Below are 21151 nucleotides of genomic sequence, written 5' to 3' on the forward strand. Positions count from 1 at the left end.
CAAAGTGGTCAATGTTGAAAATGTGCCGTGAATTTGCCCATAGGCTCCATTATATAGCCAGCGAAACATACAATTACATAACTACATACTGTATAATTACTACCAGACATGGCACACAAACCAGCAGTTGCATGTTCTCAATTGCCTTCTGACCATAGATGACACAGATGATACATGACTATAGCAGTTGTAGCTGAATGAAAAATGCCACCTGTTTGTAGCCTGTCTTTATTGCCCAGTAACAGGGCCACAGGAAAAGCTAAGGCTTTGTATTGGGAAAGTCTCAGAAGTAAAAGTTATGGGCAGAAACGGAACTAGAGGGGGACGGGCCCTGGCGCAGGACGCGCAGCCGGGGCCCCCGCCCCCTCCGTACACCCGGAACTGGCCCGGGAATATGCGGCGCACGGACTGCCGGGGGGGCCTGAGGGGGTGCGGGCCCTGGCCCGCTCGCACCCCCTGCTCCCCCGGTAGTTCCGCCCCTGGTTATGGGATGAACTATATGGACAGCCAGTTATACTGCAGTGATACTGTATCTATGATCTGTGTACTTGCTGTTCCCCCATCTGTATGCCACTGACTCCAGGATGGCTCTCTGTACCTGATGTGCCAGCATTGCCCCCCTTAAGTCTGTACCTGATGTGCCATCATTGCACCCCCAAGTCTGTACCTGTTGTGCCAACATTGCCCCCCAAGTCTGTACCTGTTGTGCCAACATTGCCCCCCAAGTCTGTACCTGTTGTGCCAGCATTGCCCCCCCCAATTCTGCACCTGTTGTGCCATCATTGCACCCCCCAAGTCTGTACCTGTGCCAGCATTGCCCCCCAAGTCTGTACCTGTTGTGCCAGCATTGCACCCCCAAGTCTGTACCTGTGCTAACATTGCCCCCCAAGTCTGTACCTGTGCCATCATTGCCCCCCAAGTCTGTACCTGTTGTGCCAGCATTGCACCCCCAAGTCTGTACCTGTGCCAGCATTGCCCCCCAAGTCTGTACCTGTTGTGCCAGCATTGCACCCCCAAGTCTGTACCTGTGCTAACATTGCCCCCCAAGTCTGTACCTGTGCCATCATTGCCCCCCAAGTCTGTTCCTGTTGTGCCAGCATTGCCCCCAAGTCTGTGCCAGAGCAGCAGCAGCAGCAAAAATATTGCCCCAGATCTGTACCTCACTGTTGAGTGCTCTGCTCACTGTTCTCCAACTTCTCCAACAACAGCCAGCCCAGTCAGAAGAATCCCGCACCGCCTGGCTCTCTCTTTAATTCGTGGCACACCAAAGTGACAGGCCAGCACAGCTCTCTGCCTCACTATGATGTCACCATGCGCTGCTTACTACATCGCATGCACATCCACTTCTACATCGCGTTAGGAGAAATCTGTACTACTGGAGAGAGGCACAGTCAGTAGTCAGTATTTTTTTAATCTCTTTCATCATATTGGAGAAATTCTGACCCACTCATTCTCATTCCTGCCCCCTTTCTTAAAGCTGGCCATAGACGCAAAGATTAAGAACCTTCGCTTTGTACGATTATATGGACTGTGTGTGGAATGTCCTGACATTTTTCATACCATGGCTATTGCTTGTTTAGAAGATCAGACAGGTTAGAAGATTTATGTTGGCTAATGATAATATCCCTGCATGTATTGCCTACCTGACTATATCAATGGGTGACTGTCACTACTATTTGTTGGACATAAATTGTATAAGATTGCTGTCTGTCATTGCATGGCCAGAACATTGTCTCATTTGTTCTTTCTACTACTTTATTTAATCTGAATGGTTAATTGTAGGTCGGGAGATTGCAATGCATGATCGTTCATTGGACATAACGTACAATCTGCACATCTGTGGCCAGATTTAGACTGAAAAACTAGGACTTTTGAAGGCCATACACTATACACCATTTGTGCTACAATAAATTAGTTTTTTAATCTTTTAGGAAGTGAGCTATGTGAAAAAGTGCAAAAGTACTCCCAGAATTTCAGCATAATGCAAAGTGAGTCCTGGAAGTAACATCTTTTCAAGGCTCCTAGTTCCAGAGCTACCTTTTGTTTGTGCCTTGTAGTTTGCACAATCATCTATGGATAATATAATACTGTTTATATAATAAACCTTGTAACAATAGCGCCACCTGATGGTTCGTTTTCTGACTGATCAATTAGGGAAGAAAGTGACAGAAATGAAAGAAAGTGAATTGTTCTGATGTTGCTATTTTTAGGAAAGAGATAAAAAAAAACAAGATAAGTTTTCTCAGGTCTTTTCTGAGCAAATCTTTATTTTCTTCATATTAGTGTATTAAAGGTCTACATTTCCTTGAAATGATGAGCAAAAGGGGCATTTGCACACATGAACACTCCCCCGTATTTGTTGGGAGTCTAATTGATTCAAGCCCTTCTCCTATCTCCTGCAATAACTGATCCTTTGTCTACTGTCATTAAAGCGGACCTGTCACCCAGGCATAAAAAAAGCTGTATAATAAAAGATATACAGCTTTGTTGGGAGTCCCCTACTAGTGTTATGTGGGTAGGCCCAATACCCGCAGGACCCGCACCTCCATTTGCGGGTGGCGGGCAGGTCCCGGTTGAGCTTTTCTTCCTGCTCTCAGCGCCCGCCACCCGGAACTACCGTTTCCCGGCTTCACTTTTTAAAGACGTGCACCTCCTGCCCCACACCTTTTGTGACGTCATCAGCAGGGCGGGTCGGTGTGGGCCTTAAAATGGAAGCCGGAAGTCGGGCTTGGGAAGGTTGGCGAAGGGTGGGTTAGGGTCGGGTGCTATCACTATCCCCTACTCTATGCCTTAGGCAGGAATTTAATTTCACTTTCCATTCTGCACTTCCTAGATGTCACTGCCCTCCCCATATTCCTTCTCCCTCTTCAGCTTCTAATTGTGAAATCAGTGCATGGACATGGGCATCAGGTTCCCCATTATGGCAGTAGAACAAGATTTTGGCATGTTGCAAAGCTTGCCTTAAAGGAACAGTTCAGCGTAAAAATAAAAACTGGATAAATAGATAGGCTGTGAAAAATAAATAATATTTCTATTATAGTTAGTTATAAAAATGTAATCTATTGAGGCTGGCGTCTGTCTAACATAACAGCCAGAATCCAACTTCCTGCTTTTCAGCTCTCTAACTCTGAGTTAGTCAGCGACTTGAGGAGGAGTCACATGGTACATTTCTGTTCAGTGAGTTTGTAATTGATCCTCAGCATTCAGCTCAGATTCAAAAGCAACAGTTATGACCCATGTGGTCCCCCTCAAGTCACTGATTGGTTACTTCCTGGTAACCAATCAGTGAAAACCAAGAGAGCTGAAAAGCAGGAAGTAGTAACACTAGTAACGAGTGCTGAAATTGCAAACTGAAGAGCTGCTGAATAAAAAATGAAAACCAATTGCAAATTGTCTCAGAATATCACACTCAACACCACAGTTAAAGTTCATTTAGATGTGAACAACCCATTTAAAGTAAAATCTTCACCCTTAAGACTTTAGTAATAAATTTAAAGGAAAGTATAGCGAAAATGAAAAATGTAATATAAGGTTCCTCATACTGAATTAATCTTAAAGTGATACTGGCACTAAAAAAATAATTTTCAAAATATTAATCTACATTAAAAGTTACTTATAGATTATGTTGATCGTTTTTGGCTGATAGTTCTGCTTTTGTCAGTAATTGTTGCTTGACGTTCCTAAACCTGACTGTTTTGCCAACCTGACTGTCTCTTCTCAACCTGTCAGTTTTTAATGCTAACAGACTACTACTGCACAAATATGGCAGCCCAATCAAAGAGGAATAGGCTAGTAAAAAAAGCATCAGGCAAATACTTTTATGGCAAAATTATAAATAGCATTCAAAGACAATGTTATGCTAGATAATAAAAAAAGGTTATTTTCTGATGTCAGTATCTCTTTAATTCATACTGAAATTTTCTAAATACAATCCTTTAAATATTCTTCATAGTTTCTGAAATAATCAAGTTTATGTTCCCTATCCCTCTCTCAGCATCTATTTCTCTTCATTCTGTCTTCAAGCAGCAGTTGAGTGTCAGATGAATGATCCAATATATCTTATTCCAGTAAAAAATAAATTTAACAAAATAACTGCACTTTTGTACGGAGCACATTTTAGGACATCCTGCAGCGAAATACATCTCCTTCATGCGATGTCCTATGCCTTGGCGCATTGGTTGCTTTTACCGTCAGTCATCGTTCAAATCTGCAATCACATCTCCGTCCTCTACAATCCCTTCTCAGCCGTCAGTCATACGAACTCCGCCCTCAGCCTTCGGTCCTCAGCCTTCCGCCCTTAGCCCTCCATCCTCCGCCCTCAGTCCTCTGCCTTCCGCCCTCAGTCCTCTTCCTTTTAGTCCTCTTCCTTCCGCCCTCGCTGCTCAGTGCTCCCACCTCAGATCTCTCTTTACAGTCGACAGTCTTATCCATAACTTTCTAAAGTGGTGAGCGAGGGCGGAAGGAAGAGGACTGAAGAAGGAGGACTGAGGGCAGAAGGCGGATGATTGAAGGAGGAGGATGAAGGGCTGAGGGTTGAAAGAATGAGGGCGGAAGGCTGAGGACAGAAGGCTGAGGGTGGAGTTTGTATGACTGAGGGCTGAGAAGGTATTGTAGAGGACGGAGGTGTGATTGCAGATTTGGACAATGACTGACGGTAAAAGCCACAGATGCGCCATTCCGAAGGCAGAGGACATTGCATAAAGGAGATGTATTTCGCTGCAGGATGTCCTAAAATGCATTCCGTACTTTTGCACTAATCCTGCATGTAGAGAGACATGATGTCTGGTGATTTTAATAGAATGAGCTCTAATACATCTTCTAGGCAAAAGGAGCCCCCCTATAAGATATATTGGATCATTCATCTGACACCCAACTCTAGAATGAAGACAGAATGAGGAGAAACAGATGCTGAGAGAGGCAGGGTCGGACTGGGGGGCCCGGGGCCCACCGGGACTCCAGTCCAGGGCCCCCCTACAGGCCCCCGTCCCCCTGCTGCAACGCGCCGTGCGGCGCCCTTCAGTGTGCATGCGCACACGGTGGCACCCTCTGTGTGTACGCGCGCACGGCGCTGCGTCTGCACGCATGCGCACACTGCGCATCGACGAAGATTTTTTTTTTTATTTAAAAAAACAAGATATCTGTTGAGGGGGCCTGGCCCGGCGGGGGCCCACGAGGGTCGGGGCCCACCGGGTTTTTTCCCGGTGTCCCGCCGGGCCAGTCCGACACTGGAGAGAGGGATAGTGAAGATAAACTTGATTATTTCAGAACCGGTACAGAATTATTTATTGAAAGTTTAGAAAGTTTCGTATTTCAGTATGATAAAACTATTATTACAGTTTCATTTTTGCGATACTTCCCCTTTAAGTACTATAATGTTTGAGTTTTTTTTATTATAATATTATGAAGTAAAACCGCGTCTTCATAATAAAGTAAGCTCTATTTATTTTCTGCTCTGAGGCATCCTCTGACTGGGGCGCAAATGCCCTTTCTGGTCTCCCCACAAATAAGCTCCATCTTCCTCAACAATCGTCCCCTATTTAGAACCTAATAACCTTATTTGAACTCTGCGAGAAACCTAGTCTTGGCGTCAACGCACAGGCAGCCAATCATCGTCTCTCGCGCTCTGATTGGCCGCCTCCACGTCTGGAGACACTGCGCTTGCCTTTGCAGTGATTGGTTGCACTGCTAGCAGTTGAACGCGCTCAGTTAATTGGCGCGATCTATCTGTCGGCTTTGTGGGGGTTCTGTATACGGTGGCTCAGGATCCTGGGAGACCACAGTTCCCTAGAGAGAGCGTACTTGAAGAGTATGAATGGCCGAACGTCCGGGGTAAGTTAGTCTACTTCCGGAGAGCTGTACAGCTTGCTGGGCCTGACGTTCTTACATGTTCTCAAATGACGTGCGCCCCCCAGGATGACATGGGTTGTTCCAGTCTGGAAGGTGTTGGGTTTACCTGATTCATTTAATCCCCTCAGTCTTTTCAATACACTATGTTTTTCAATTCAGTGTCATTGTCGCCCTGGTAATTAGTTGCTCCTTTCTAGTGTTCCATTTATTCCTGGGGCTGTTTCCCCTTCTCCAAAGTCTATGGGTTCTGGCAAATGCCAGAGGGGCTGCTATAAGGGGCCATAGAAAGTCAGTATTTAGGCGAACTGGGTGAGCCTCTGTGTACCTGAAATGCCAGGGCCCATTTTAATTCTCAATCCAGCCCTGGCTGCAGCTGTGATGTACCGACAACTGGGGGGCTCAATGTAAACACCTGCTGAGATGGTCCCAAATTGAACTCAGCCAATCAGCAGCCTCTTCCGCTAAACAGCCTAATTCCATTGCCCTTGCTGATGCATTTCTATATAAGAATGGAAGACACTGGCGTTGCTTTGTATGTTTACACAGCAAAATCTGTTCAAAAACAGATAAGCTCTGTAGAATACAATGTGATTCTAAAGAATTACTGTCAGTGTCGGACTGGGACACCAGGGGGCCACCCAAAAACCTTAGACCAGGGACCCACCAAAAGACCTTAGATCAGGGGCCCACTCTCAGTACTATTATAATTACTCTTCTCACGCAAACCTTTATTCTGCTAGTCACTTTTCTTTATATACTATAATCTATTATTCCATCTATTTAGTCTCTTTGTTCTCATAGAAATAGGTAATGGCCATGAAATATGCCACCTGTTTTGAAGCAGGAGGGCCCACTGACGCCTTGGCCCACCGGGAGTTTTCCTGGTATCCCTGTGGGCCAATCCGACACTGATTACTGTCCTCTACTGTGTATCTTGTGCTTGAATGGCTGCCCCCATGGCTACACAGCAGCTTGTTTATAAACTATAGTAGTGTTTCTGAAGCAAACACATCAGTTTTAACAGTGCAGGGCAACAGTATATTATATTGTCATGCCTTTAAAAGGATAACTTTAGAATGATGTAGAGAGTGATATTCTGAGACAATTTGCAGTTTGTTTTCATTTGTTATTATGTGTGGTTTTTGAGTTATTTAGCTTATTATTCAGCAGCTCTTCAATTTGCATCTTAAAGGGGTCGTTCACATTTGAGACGACTTTTAGTACGATGTAGAGAGTGATATTCTGAGACAATTTGCAATTGGGTTTCATTTTTTATTACATGTGTTTTTTGAGTTATTTAGCTTTTTATTCAGCAGTTATCCAGTTTGCAATTTAAGCAATCTAGTTGCTAGGGTCTAAATTACCCTAGCAACCATGCATTGGTTTGAAAAAGAAACTGGAATATGAATAGTAGAGGGCCTGAATAGAAAGATGAGTAATAAAAAGTAGCAATAACACTAGATGTGTAGCCTTACAGAGCATTTGCTTTTTAGAAGGGGTCAGCGACGCCCATTTGAAAGCTGCAAAGAGTCAAAAGAAAAAAGGCAAATAACTATAAAACTATAAAAAAAAATAATGAAGACCAATTGACAAGTTGCTTGGAATTCTATAACATATTAAAAGTTACTGTAAAGGTGAACCACCCCTTTAAGCAATCTGGTAACTAGGGTCCAAATTCCCCTATCAACCATGCATTGATTTGAATAAGAGACTGGAATATGAATAGGAGAGGGGCCTGAATAGAAGGATCAGTAATAAAAAGTAACAATAACAAAAGATTTGTAGCCTAAGGGCAGAGACACACACTGAGATTCGGGGAGATTTAATCGACTGGCGATAAAAAGGCTCTTCTTCGGGGCGACTAATCTCCCCGAACTGCCTCCCGCCGGCTATAGATTGTAAATCACTGGCAGGATGGAACTCGGATCGATTCGTTTTTCAATGTCGCCCGAAGATTCCTCGTGAGGCGACTTCAGGCGACTTCAGTAAACGAATCGTACCGATTGTTATCCTGCCGGTGATTTACATTCTAGCCGGGAGGGAGGCAGTTCGGGGGGGAATAGTTGCCCCGTATAAGAGGAGTTTTGGCGCTGGACAATTTCATTGTGACTGTATTATATACCATACAATGGGCAATCCTATATGGCATCCAACCATTTGGCTCTCAGGCTTAATTGACATGTATAAAAGGGGTCATACGCCATATGGACATCTTTTAATTGTTCCGTATATTCTGTCTTAAAAACCAAATTATTAGAACAGCAGGAAGCTCAGCTTCTGCCGATGCACTGGCCAGTTTGGTGTGCCAGCTGATGAAATTTTCAAACTATGGGCTTAATTACCTTATTGTATCGCTCCCTAATCATATATGACTCTTCCATCTACTATAACTAGTTCAAAATTTGGATCCGAAAGCTTGGGAGAAGATGTGGGAAGGAACAAATAAGTGTTCCATTAACTTGGGCCAAGTGGAAACATCCTATAAGATACTTACCCGTTGGTATTTAACTCCTTCACACTTACACAAAATGTTCCCAATGCAATCATCGGCCTGTTTTAGAAATAAGAAGAAGGAACTATGGCCCACATATGGTGGCAATGCCCTTTAGTGCAAACGTACTGGTCAAGGGTCTTCGGTATAATTGATTCTATGACTCAGATTCATATTAGAAAAGACCCATGGGTTGTCTTGTTTAACCAATGGACACCTAATATTAACGGTATATTTGGGAAATTAATTATTTATATTTACAGCAGCCAAACGATTGATTGCCAAATCGTGGTGGACTCCATTGCTTTCCATACCAAAGCTAAAGGCCCGTATAACGGCGATAATGATAAATGAAAAACTGACCTCCCTCTTATCAGGAACTCATAAGAAATTTTTATCAATATGGCAGCCATGGGCATCCCAAGCCACCAGTTCGGGATTAAGTTTAACTTCTCTCTCCGCATAAGACCAATTGTTATAATGGGCATTAGGTCTCTGACAAGAGTGAAGTTCCTATAAAAGGGAAAATCTATTTCTATCTCTGGTGGCTAGACGAGTAAAATGAGGATATCTCCATAGTCCTTCGAAAGACCGCGTATATGGGAGAATTAATGATAGGGGAAATAAAGAGAAATAATAAGCAATAAGTTTAGTTAAAATGTTTTATTATTGTCTTTTCACATGTAAGTGTTTATTTGACAATTGTGTATCATTGATATATGTACAGAACCACTGTATTATGCTGCATTGTAAAAATGAAAACTTAAATAAAAAGAAATTTTCAAACCTAGCCAACGGATGAGCCAACGAATATCCAAGTAAACAAATCTGTGGATCGTTTAACCAGCATACCTGTGCAAAAAGTATTTTATCAGGATGTAAATTGCTATCTTAATTTATCTTTTATTGACCTTCTTACACTTCTTCTTAGATCCAGGATGACAAAAGAGCAGAAGCTTCCTTTGCCTTGGTCAGAATGTATATGTCCAATATGCCAGGAGATCCTTTTGGAACCTGTGACCTTACCCTGCAAACACACCCTTTGCAACCCTTGCTTCCAGATGACTGTAGAAAAAACTAGCCTGTGCTGTCCTTTTTGCCGCAAGCGGGTATCGACTTGGGCTCGCCACCATTCTCGGACTCTGGTTAATAAAGAGTTGTGGGAGATAATACAAAAGCAGCACCCAAACGAGTGTCGGCGTCGGGCCAGTGGGCAAGACTCTGATGATCTTGCAGATGGTAAGTACAGGTCTCTTTTAAAGGAGAGCTAAAGCTTAATTAAAGAAGTAGGCTTCAAATGTTGTGCATTATGTTTTGGTTGCCCAAAGCAAATAAACCCTTTGGCAGGGAAGATCTGTGTCTCCAAATATGCCCCAGTAGCTCCCCATCTTCTTTTCTGCTGATTCACTGCACATGCTCCATGGTACTGTCACTTACTGAGCATAGGGACAATATACAGTACACATAGACTAAAAATGTCACAATACAAGGCTTATTAGTAAATCAGATTACTGCTACATGGCGGCACAGAAATCAGTGCAACTAGCATTAGCATTTAATTACCAGCCCTGCTGTAGCATCCGCTTCTATTACAGACCAACCTTATTTTCTGCTTGATAATTTGCGACGACCCGAAACTTAGCTTCTCAACAGCTGCTCAGAGCCCACTGAGCATGTGAGTGTCACAGACACTTTCCAAGATGGTGACCCCCTGTGACAAGTTTGAAGTCCCGGATCATTGCTGCTATTGAGAAGCTGAAACCTTAGGCTGTTGCAATAAGTTCAGTATATAAAATATGGAGTATTTAGCTATATTCATTTTTAGCGTTTGGTTCTCCTTCAAAATAAGATCTGGAAACAGACAACACAGGTCAGTCTCTGAAGATCACAGAAAATGCTTGATACGAGAAGTAACTTTATAAACACTGCAGGCATTGTTCACCCTGTAGCATTTGTTTTATGCTGGAGGATGCTTGATATAGTAATGTGCATTTCTAGCTATATGCCAAACTTAGTGTGATTCATTACATTTTGACTTGGCCTAACCTAAAATATGAACTGTTTAAAAAGATGCTAGTACACCTACCGGACCACTGGCTTATTACTGTGCGTGTTTGATGGACACAGCCCATAAAAAAACAGTAAATAGAACTGTGGCATAAAGGTTACAATTACTGTTTTACCCTTTGATAAATATATTGGGACTTTCCCCTGTTGTTCTTCATTATAGTACTTACAGGTAAAGACCTCAATCCCTGGTTTTTTTTTTGTGGGGGCTTTAAGTGTTCAGATTCAAGACTTTGCAAGGGCTGCACTTCTCCCCTGGAATTCTCTCCCACAGTCTGTCCGATTTTCTCCCAACCTTTCTGCTTTCAAAAGATCTCTTAAAACACACTTGTTTAGCAAATAGATGCAATATTATATGCTACATATCTCACCTGCTTATTTTTTATCTTTCCCACTCCTGCACCTTGTGTCTCATTCCCTTCCCCTTTAGATTATAAGCACCTTTTGTACCGGTACTGGTTGTTATGTATGTAACTCTGTATGCTATATCTATGTAATACATGTTTTCTCTATAAGCACATTTATTTTACAGCGCTGCGCAATATGTTGGCGCTCTAAAAATACATGTTAATAATAGTAATAAGTTGGCCATGCACAACACCCAGGGGATGGGCTAAATTGGGCTGGTCTGAACATTTGACCCTTGGGACTATTGGTTAATAGCAGGTGTTTATGCAGACCCATCAGGAGACCTCCATGACAGTGGACCTCTTTAGTCCTCAGCCAATGTAATTTTCAAACCTACATAATTGATATCTGGTTGATTTCCAGCCCAATATCCATCTGGCAGGTCCTGTTTTGGAACACACAAATGGACCACCAAGCTGCCAACTTGATCAGTCAGCAGGTACTGGTGTTTGACAAGCATTTTAGATGCATATTTGAGCACACCTAAATATATCAAATGCAAGAGGGCCTGCTTTAAGATGCCATGAAAAGTCAATATTTATTGGGTATCTTTAAACTCTGAATCCCAGTCCACTCCTGCACTAATGTATTGCGCTATTTTCTGCCTCTTTGTAAGTGCATATTTGCATTTTATTGCAGTGCATTTCTTTAAAACCAGTCTGCTGCTTTTTTTTGCTGTGGTTTTGTTTTTTAATCTGATGCACCTTCATAATGCAATAAAACAGAAATACATGTTGAACTCACAAAAATGCATCTGTTGCATTTAAAAACATAAATGCAGTATATGCATTTTAAAGTGCTCATTATTCTTATTATGTAGAATCCATTAAAAATCGAATAACGCCCCACATCTCTCCCAAAACTACAATGCTTTATAAATGTCTATTAACAATACAACCCTACTTTTAATGGAAGAACGTGCAAATAGCAATTATCAGATTGTTAACGCTCTCCTTTGTTTTTTGATGCAGAGTTAACATATTGTCCAGCTCCACTTTTATGTAAACCAGGAGAAATCAGACAGGAATATGAATCTGAAGTTAACAAGGTAAGAAAATGTTTTCACCCTTCTGTTAAAGGAAATGTGAAGTTGGTCCCTAAAGTTTAATCACTTAAAAGTTGGGACTTTCCAGTATAAATGCATAATATTTTTTGTAGAGAGGTTTTTAGTTGTATCGTTGAAGCCATATCTTGCTCAATTAAAAGTTCCAGCATACTATATACGTGGGTCCCTAAATTTGTTTAGCTGTCCGTTACATTCAGATGTAAAAAGAGTTGGGGAGCAATGCAAGCTTGAAAAATGTTCCTGGATGGTACAAAATAACTGCACCTGCTGTGAAGCCACTGGGAGCAACATCGAAGGAATTGGTGTGCAATATGTTGCTCATGAGCCACTGGTTGGGGATCACTGCTCTAGTATATAGTCTGGGTAAATGGAGAACTAGAGTTAAAATCACTTGTGTCAGTGATCCAGTTAGCAAAAAAAATGCACCAGGCTGGGGTATTTCTGTAGAAGTTCATTGTTCCTGCCATGCACAGTAAAATGAAAACGATTGTCTTTTTGAATCTAATGTTGGCATCCACTCTAGAAGAATATGGCGAATTATATATTTTGTTCTCCTTTAATGCCTGCAGGGAGGGAGCTGTGGTCTAACAATATCTGCGCAACAATTCTTGGTCTTTTCAGATAGAAGCTGAACGCTTTGCTCAAGAAGAGGCAGAGAGAAAGGCAAGTGAGGATTACATTCAAAAGCTGTTGGCAGAAGAAGCAGCTGAAGAACATCTTAATGCAGAAGCTGTGCAGAGGGAGATGGAGGAACAACTGAAAAGGGATGAGGAATTGGCTCGGTTACTCAGTGTAGGTTTGGTAATTGAAAAACTCTTGAACCATACATTGCTCCATGTAATACTCCAGGAAAGCCTCTAATACATTCTGAATTTAATATTTATTTACTTGAGCAACTGCGCCCAATAGGTGAGAATAAAAGAAATAATGTTTGGTTAACTCCACACACAAAACCACACTCCAACAATCAATCATGCATTCCCATTATATACATCTATACACCATTATGCTCCTACCACTAACTCTTAACAGCCAGTCAAAAAATTACCACTCGTCCCTACACATCCAGTTCAGAAACCAAGAGAAAAGGCATGTTTAGAATTGGGATATCCACCATCAATCTTTTATTTTTAGCAAGTTCTCGGTAACGCCGGTTTCTCACGACCAATTTGCACTTCTGTTACATCTGCCTGTAATAAGATCAATGGCCGCATTATCAAAACTTCTCCACCACCTCTTAGACAAATCCTTCCCCAATCAATGCTTTTTGTTTATGTAACACTGACTTCTCCTCACGCACTGATATGAATACCATTTCTGTCAGATTGTCTCTCCTTTCCCAGTGGCCCCTCTTCATATTCATTATCCCCCCAACATCCCTTTTCCCTTGTTGCATCCTTCCACTTTTTCAAAGCTTTTATCTTATCTGATCTGGTGACCCCCAGCTCTGGATTTGGCCACACTCCTGCGCCAGCAATTCCCTCTGTTTAGAACTTTAAAGGGGTTGTTCACCTTCTAAACACTTTTTTTCAGTTCAGTGTTGTTTTAAATTGTTCACCATAAACAAAGACTTTTTTCAATTGCTTTCCATCTTTTATTTTTTTACTGTTCTCCCAAAATTTAAGTTTACTGTTCGTGTCTCTGTGGTTTCAGTCTGGCAGCTCAGTAATCCAGGAGCATCTGAACTGTTGCAATTTGCTTCATTACGTTGATACATTTCTCAACAATATCTGTGGAATATTAGCAACTCAACCATTGTATCAATTGTAACAGCTGCCTTTAATAAAACTCGGAGCAAAACAGGGACAAAGATAAAAAATGTATCAACTTGGGGGCACATTCGCTAAGCTCGGGTAAATGAATAGAGGGAAAAAAACTCAAATTTCGAGGAGTTTTTTGTGCTCTTCGACTATCGAATTGGTGTACATTCGCCTGAGTAGAATGATTCGAATAGATTGAGCGAAAAAACGCTGCGACTATTCGCCCATTCGATAGTCGAAGTACTGACTCTTTTAAAAATCATTCTACTGCCTACTTCGCCAGATTAAACCTACCGAATTGCTTTAAAAGCCTATGGGAAAGTCTCATAGGCTTTTTTTCTACGTTTTTGATCGAATAGAAAGGCATTCGATCGATCATTCGATCTAATGAAAATTATTCGATCGAATATTCGCCTATTCGCCAGCGCGTAAATTCGCCCGAATTCCCTATTCGATTCTATACCCCAGTCGAATTTCGAGGGATTTAACCCCTCGAAATTCGACCCTTGATACATCTGCCCCTTAATGTATCAATTTAAAACCGTTAAAGAGTCTGCAACCCCTCCCTTCAGAGCTGCATTAGAAGGTGAAAAATTAAACTTTACACTTCAATTATCGGTCACAAATAGAAAGTGATTTAATTTCAGTGATCTGTTTGAAACCAACTGAACTGAAAAAAGTGTTTGAAGTTGAACAACCCTTTAAAATGTTTTGTTATAAAAAGAAAATTTGGCTTAGGCCTAAAAGAAAAACACATTCTTCAAATCTTTTGAAATTGTGTACTGTTTTGGGAAAAGAGGTACATACAAAATAGTGAAAAATTAAAGAAGTAGTATTAAGTAAACAAGCGCATATTTATTTTAGTGCAGGTGATCCTTGACTCCTGCCCACTTGAAATTAAAGTAAACCAGTTTTCAGAACAATATATGAAAGTCAGGCTTGTCCGTTTTCAGATACATTTATTGGGGAAAATGTGTATATTTTGTTTAGTATTCCCATCTAGCAGACACAGACAGCTGCTGAGATGGGGAAAGTGTTTTAATCATATATGGTGCAAAATGCAGAAACAACTAGACAATCCAAATAACCTGCTGTTTTTGAATTCTGTTCATTAAGGATGTGTCAAACGCCTCCTGTACTTCAGTTTCACCTGTGACTTCAAAGAAAGCGGTGGTCTCTAAGCCTAGCAGAAAGGTGAAAAACAAGCAGAGAGTATCTGGAGACATAGAGAGGTGAGGTAGCAAATACAAACCGCTTTAATATTACAGACATGTATCCGTATTGACAGCTATATTTAAGGGTATACCAATTTTATATTACAAAAGAAAAGGTCTACCAGGATATGTTGCATTTCAAACATCTAGAAACAATTCTACCTTAAAGGGATACTGTCATGGGAAAAAAAAAATTTTCAAAAGGAATCCGTTAATAGTGCTGCTCCAGCAGAATTCTGCACTGAAATCCATTTCTCAAAAGAGCAAACATTTTTTTCTATTCAATTTTGAAATCTGACATGGGGCTAGACATATTGTCAGTTTCCCAGCTGCCCCAAGTCATGTGACTTGTGCTCTGATAAACTTCAATCACTCTTTACTGCTGTACTGCAAGTTAGAGTGATATCACCCCCTCCCTTTCCCCCCCAGCAGCCAAACAAAAGAACAATGGGAAGGTAACCAGATAACAGCTCCCTAACACAAGATAACCGCTGCCTGGTAGATCTAAGAACAGCACTCAATAGTAAAAACCCATGTCTCTCTGAGACACATTCAGTTACATTGAGAAGGAAAAACAGCAGCCTGCCAGAAAGCATTTCTCTCCTAAAGTGCAAGCACAAGTCACATGACCAGGGGCAGCTGGGAAATTGACAAAATGTCTAGCCCCATGTCAGATTTCAAAATTGAATATAAAAAAAATCTGTTTGCTCTTTTGAGAAATGGATTTCAGTGCAGAATTCTGCTGGAGTAGCACTATTAACTGATGCATTTTGAAAAAAACTTGTTTTCCGATGACAGGATCCCTTTAAGTCTCTGTTCATTTGAAGCATTTGGGAAACAAATTGCTATTTGGCAAAACAGGCCCAATAAAGTAATGCTTATACAGGTATGGGACCTGTGATCCAGAATGCGCGGGACCTGGGGTTTTCCGGATAACGGATCTTTCTGTAATTTGGGTCTTCATGCCTTATGTCTACTAGAAATTCATTTAAACATTAAATAAAGCCAATAGGCTGGTTTTGCTTCCAATAAAGATTAATTATATCTTAGTTGGGATCAAGTACAAGCTACAGATTTATTATTATAGAGAAAAAGGAAATATTTTTTACAATTTGGATTTTTTGTATAAAATGGAGTCTATGGGCGACAGCCATTCCGTAATTCGGAGCTTTCTGGATATCGGGTTTCCGGATAAGGGATCCTATACCTGTACTATGTTGTATGATATCTCTCTGTACAGTAGAAAATACATTTAGTGAATTCTCCCTGGTATGTAGTCCCCCACTTAGGATTTCTGTTTGACTGACCATGTCAGACTGTGCTATGTTTGTTTTTGAGACATCTGCTGCAGTTTCTTTTTTGAGGATTACATAACAATAGGGAGGTTATGGGAGGCCATAAACACAGTTGAATCAGTGCAACATCTTTTAGTTAGGCAACACCAAAATTGCAATCAGAGTAACTCCTTTATAGAAGCTAGAGAAAACAATATCCATTAAAGAAATACCAAACTACATAAAATATAGTCACCTTTTAATAGGAACAACATACATTGACAGCACTTGTTCTCCAGCCGCCATAAAAGTTTTGCTTCTACATCGGATACAGACTGGTGAAATATGGCCTTTTTATGTCATGAGCAGTGGGACAATGTATTTGTCTGATTGCTGAAACATGTGATCAAAGTCAAGCTCTGTTAAAGTATTTTTTTTTTTTTAAATAGGTTTCTTTCTCCAAAGCCTCAAAGAGCCAAGGCTGTCGTTGGAACTGACGAATCCAGGGATTCTGACAATTCGGTAACTACCTAAATGTTGTATATGTAATTTAAAACTAGCATTCTTTTTAAGGCAGAGGAAAGCTGGGTAGACTTTCTTGTGTTTAAAAGACAAAGAAGGCCTATAACACTGTGGGGCAAACGTAGGTACACCCCACAAACTAAAATGTATCATTCTGTAATTATTTTTATGGTGTAGTTTTTTTTTCTAAATGACACTGTTTACAATGCAAATAATTCACTCTACAATATAAAATTTCATTCCTGAACCAGCAAGTGTACCGGTATTTTTTTAGTTGTAATATCGGTGTGTAGGCACCATCTCTCAGGTCATTTTTCCTGGTCATGTGCTTTCAGAAAGAGCCTGCACTTTTGGATGTAGCTGCTTTCTGGCAGGCTGTTGTTTCTCCTACTCAATGTAACTGAATGTGTCGCAGTGGGACCTGGATTTTACTATTGAGTGCTGTTCTTAGATCTACCAGGCAGCTGTTATCTTGTGTTAGGGAGCTGCTATTTGGTTACCTTCGCATTGTTCTGTTGTTAGGCTGTTGGGGGGGGGGGGTGATATTACTACAACTTGCAGTAAAGAGTGACTGAAGTTTATCAGAGTACAAGTCACATGACTGGGGGCAGCTGGGAAACTGACTATGTCTAGCCCCATGTCAGATTTCAAAATTAAATATAAAAAATCTGTTTGCTCTTTTGAGAAACGGATTTCAGTGCAGAATTCTGCTGGATCATCACTATTAACTGATGCATTCTGGAAAAAAATATTTTTTCCCATGACAGTAGTCCCTTTAAAGAGGCAGGTGCAGAGCGTTTTGCTAATATTCAAAAAAAATCACTGTACTTTTCCTACAAGTAGGGTCGCCACCTGGCCATTATTTTACCGGCCTGACCGGTAAAAACTATGCTTAAACCCCCAATGTTATTAATAGGGAAAAAAAATCTAAATATACACAGGAAGGCTGGTATTTTTTTCCAAAAAAGGTGTCAACCCTAGTCCCAGGCATCTGATGCACCCTATTGGTCACATGCATAGTACAGCACTTCATTGCCCGTTTGTCTGTTGTGCTTGTTCCTAGTTTCAATAGGTGCAGTGGATGCCGGGGTCATGGATTTAAATGGCAGTGGACATAATAAAAGTGTCCCTCTTGAAGAAGAGATCAGCCGAAGGTTGGACATAAATGTCTACAATCACTGGGCCTTACAACTTGGTGCACTTCAGTGATTCTACCTTTTCTTCTCCTAAACTAATGATTTTACCCTGATGGTCTGTATAAAAGCAGAAACTGCTAATTTATGGCTCGTAAGACAGGACTGTTGTTTATACTGAAAATGGTAACTGAGTCAGCAATCTTCTAATTTTAAATATAATTCTTGCTTCCCCCCCCCCAGGATTCTTGCATCCTGATGGATGCAGATGAGAAGCCAGAACTCTCAACTCAGTGTCCTTTCACCAGCTTGATACAAGAGAAATGTGTTGATTTACAAATGCCCTGTTTTACAGACTGCTATAAAGTGGACTCTGACGCAGCCAGCCTGCAGGATAGTCGTTCTAAAAGGAGCCAGGATTGCAATGGCACTTATTCTTGCTCTGACATTATAGATATGGAAGTGAGCATGACAATGAAAAAACAAAGAAACACAGCGGAATTATCCCCTGAAAGGGCATACTGTTCTCCAGAGAAAGCAATTGAGAGTAATGCAATGATCTGCAGTACACCTACCCATCTTGGTATGACAGGAACTCCTAAAAGAAAAAGTGAAGACTGTTATCTTGATTTAGAAGTAAGAGCAGGGAGCTATCGAAAAGTAAAAAAGAAGAAGCTGTCTCTGACAGAGGACTGTCCAGTACCAAGTGTTCATGCAGGGAAATTCATTGAATTGGAAGAGAATCTGTATGAGCGGCTGAGACAGGAGGAACAAGATAGGCTCTTTGCCCTCCAGCTTCAAAGCCAGTTGGACAAAGAAGTGAAACAAGTAAACAGAGGAAAGGGATCTCCAGATGAGTATCCACTAAGACCTAAGAGGGGCTCACATTTACAAGAGTGCCAGGATTCACCTTTTCCTCCTCGTGAGCAAATGCCTGTCCAAGATAAGGGTAGGAATACGCAGAGTGGACATAGTCCAGATGAAAACAAGAAGCCTTGCAGAAAAAATAGCATCACATCTCCTCAGGTCAGGCAAAGCAGGGCAGTAAACAATACTGAGGGGTCCTCTGATGGGATAAATGTTTTGAAGCCAAGTAACAAGCAGCCAACTATACTGGACCTATTTCAAAGGTCCACTGGAAAATAAAGTTCTATGTAACTGTTGTGGTACCTATAAAATCGTTTTGTGTGATATTCGGTACAGGTATGCTAGCCTGCTGACACTGTCTGATATCCATACAATATGCGAGTTAAGGAATCTGATCTTTCTGAAATCATCAACTGATAAACCATATCTGCTAGTGTCGCCAGTTGACAAATCTCCTCTTCTTCGCAACGACTAAGCTCCCCAATCTGCCTTCCGCCAGCTAAAATGTAAATCGCCTGGGGGCAGGCACATGGAACGCTTAGTTTTCCGAATTCGCCTGTAATTGCCTCACGAGGAAACTTCGGGCGACTTCGGAAAACGAAGTGCTCCGTGTGCCTGCCCCCAGGCGATTTACATTTAAGACAGCAGAAGGCATATTGGGGAGATTAGTCGCTGCGAAGAAGAGATTTGTCACCTAGCGACTAATCTCCCCGAATCTGCCGTGTGGCCAGACCCTAAGCGTCTCTTCACTTCTTGCTGTTCTGATAGTTTGGGCTGTCTAAACAACGAGAACAATAGAAAGGTGGCTGCAACATGCCTGGCCCCTTGTATGCTATCTGTCTGTTAAAGGAACAGTAACACCAAAAATTGTGTTTAACAGAATGACAATGTACTGTTGCCCAGCACTGGTAAAACTGGTGTGTTTGCTTCAGAAAAACTATTATAGTTTTTATAAACAAGCTGTAGTGCAGCTATGAGGGCAGCCGTTCAAGCACAGGATACAGAGTTTCTGCAGCAAATACACTAGTTGTATGTGCAGAACAATCAGTACATTATATTTTCATTACTTTAATGCACTTACATTTTTGGGAGTAACTGTTCCTTTAAGCTCATGGGCAGATCAGTTGGATAGCGCAGGGGGTAACAAGGTGTATGGCCACCTCTAAAGTGCCCTTCACTATCTTGATAAAGGCCACTAACACATAATATTCATTCGAGTGCACTTTTCAGAATCCTGTGTATCTTTCTTAATACCATTTCTCAGACTGTTAAGAGAAAGTCCTAGTAATCGGCTCCCACTGACTTGGAAAGGAAAAATGCAGAAGCAAAATTGTGAGACTTTTTTTTTTTTTTTTGGGCCAAAAAGCTCCCATCTAAGTCAAAGGGAGTCATGCAAGGCAGTCCTGGGTAATATGATAGTAGAGGTCGCCCCCTCAGCTCTGCTTTTGCATCTAGCTATAAGTGTCCAATGGACCAGCATTGCACTGAAACATTACAGGCGATTGGCTGCACAAAAAGTATTCTGTAGCTAAGGATTTTCTGTGACTATAAAGAGCCTAATGTTTGATTCCGTTACACATTTAATACTGAACTTTTTCTAATTTAGGAACAGGCTACCACACTGGTAACTTTCTTCACAATTTACCAATACAATGTTAGCTCACAGCTGATGTGGAAAAGTATTTTCATTAACTTGCACGCTGCTATTTTGTACCAAAGTTTTCTATCATAATTTTTGTTCATTATCACACGGGGTAAATTACACAGGGCTATGATTTTATATTGGGCTCGTTTTCCACAATGGTGCGCAGTTTTCAGTTCAGGAATTTTAAATTGGTGCATAATTTAAAACACAATTAGATTCTGACCCTATTGGGCCCTATCGTTTTTTTATTTTACTACACGTAGTTTTAATACACAAATAACATTTATGTGCTAAATACGGTTGGGCATCCAGCATGTATAACTGGTCACCTTGCAACCCTACCGCTGTGGTGGGAAGAGAAATTAAAGTGTGGCACTGTAACTAGAGCAGAGCAGTTTTTATCAACTGTAAAATGTCATTGTGCACAGCTCTTTCGCATGAGCTTCTGCTGGAACAAATCCATACCCAGACCTTTAAGGGGGTTGTCTGAATGCTATAAAACCAGAATTTTTAGTGGAAAAAATGATATATTCTATATCCCTGAGTCAATGGGAGAGGTCCCTATCCTATTTGGAAGTTTCTGTGGTCTGCGCAGGAATTAGCCTGAAAATCTAACTTTCGGACAAAAATCCGAAAAAATCAAGCAATTCAGGAAAAAAATTCTGATTTTCACTCTAATTTTTTTCGAGTTAGTCCCTGATCCGATTAAATTGTGCTTTTTAAGTAATAAATATGGCCCAATTGTTGATTCTAGTTTGTTTTTTTTTTATCAAAATACTCCGAAAAATTCGGATTTTGATAAATATGCCTGTCTGTTTTGTGGTTTGTCTTTTTTTTTTTTATAAAAGAAGTAAGCT

At 41.1% G+C, this 21151-nt stretch overlaps 1 protein-coding gene across 2 annotated transcripts; it reads left to right on the top strand.

The window, feature by feature from the left end:
- The first annotated feature begins 5639 nt into the window (after positions 1-5639).
- On the top strand, positions 5640-19172 carry rnf168.S (ring finger protein 168, E3 ubiquitin protein ligase S homeolog). Of its 2 annotated transcripts, none has more exons than XM_018265882.2 (7): positions 5640-5829; positions 9270-9577; positions 11785-11861; positions 12501-12680; positions 14756-14871; positions 16577-16649; positions 18026-19172. In XM_018265882.2, exons 1-7 carry the CDS (start codon positions 5813-5815, stop codon positions 18926-18928), a joined length of 1674 nt encoding a protein of 557 aa, XP_018121371.1. In that variant the 5' UTR covers positions 5640-5812; the 3' UTR covers positions 18929-19172. The 2 variants fall into 2 exon arrangements, with proteins under 2 accessions (XP_018121371.1, XP_018121372.1); XM_018265883.2 differs by having other exon boundaries at positions 12501-12671.
- The last annotated feature ends 1979 nt before the right edge of the window (positions 19173-21151 follow it).

This window comes from Xenopus laevis, chromosome 5S (genome assembly GCF_017654675.1).
Source record: "Xenopus laevis strain J_2021 chromosome 5S, Xenopus_laevis_v10.1, whole genome shotgun sequence".
In the NCBI taxonomy this organism is placed as follows: Eukaryota; Metazoa; Chordata; class Amphibia; order Anura; family Pipidae; genus Xenopus; species Xenopus laevis.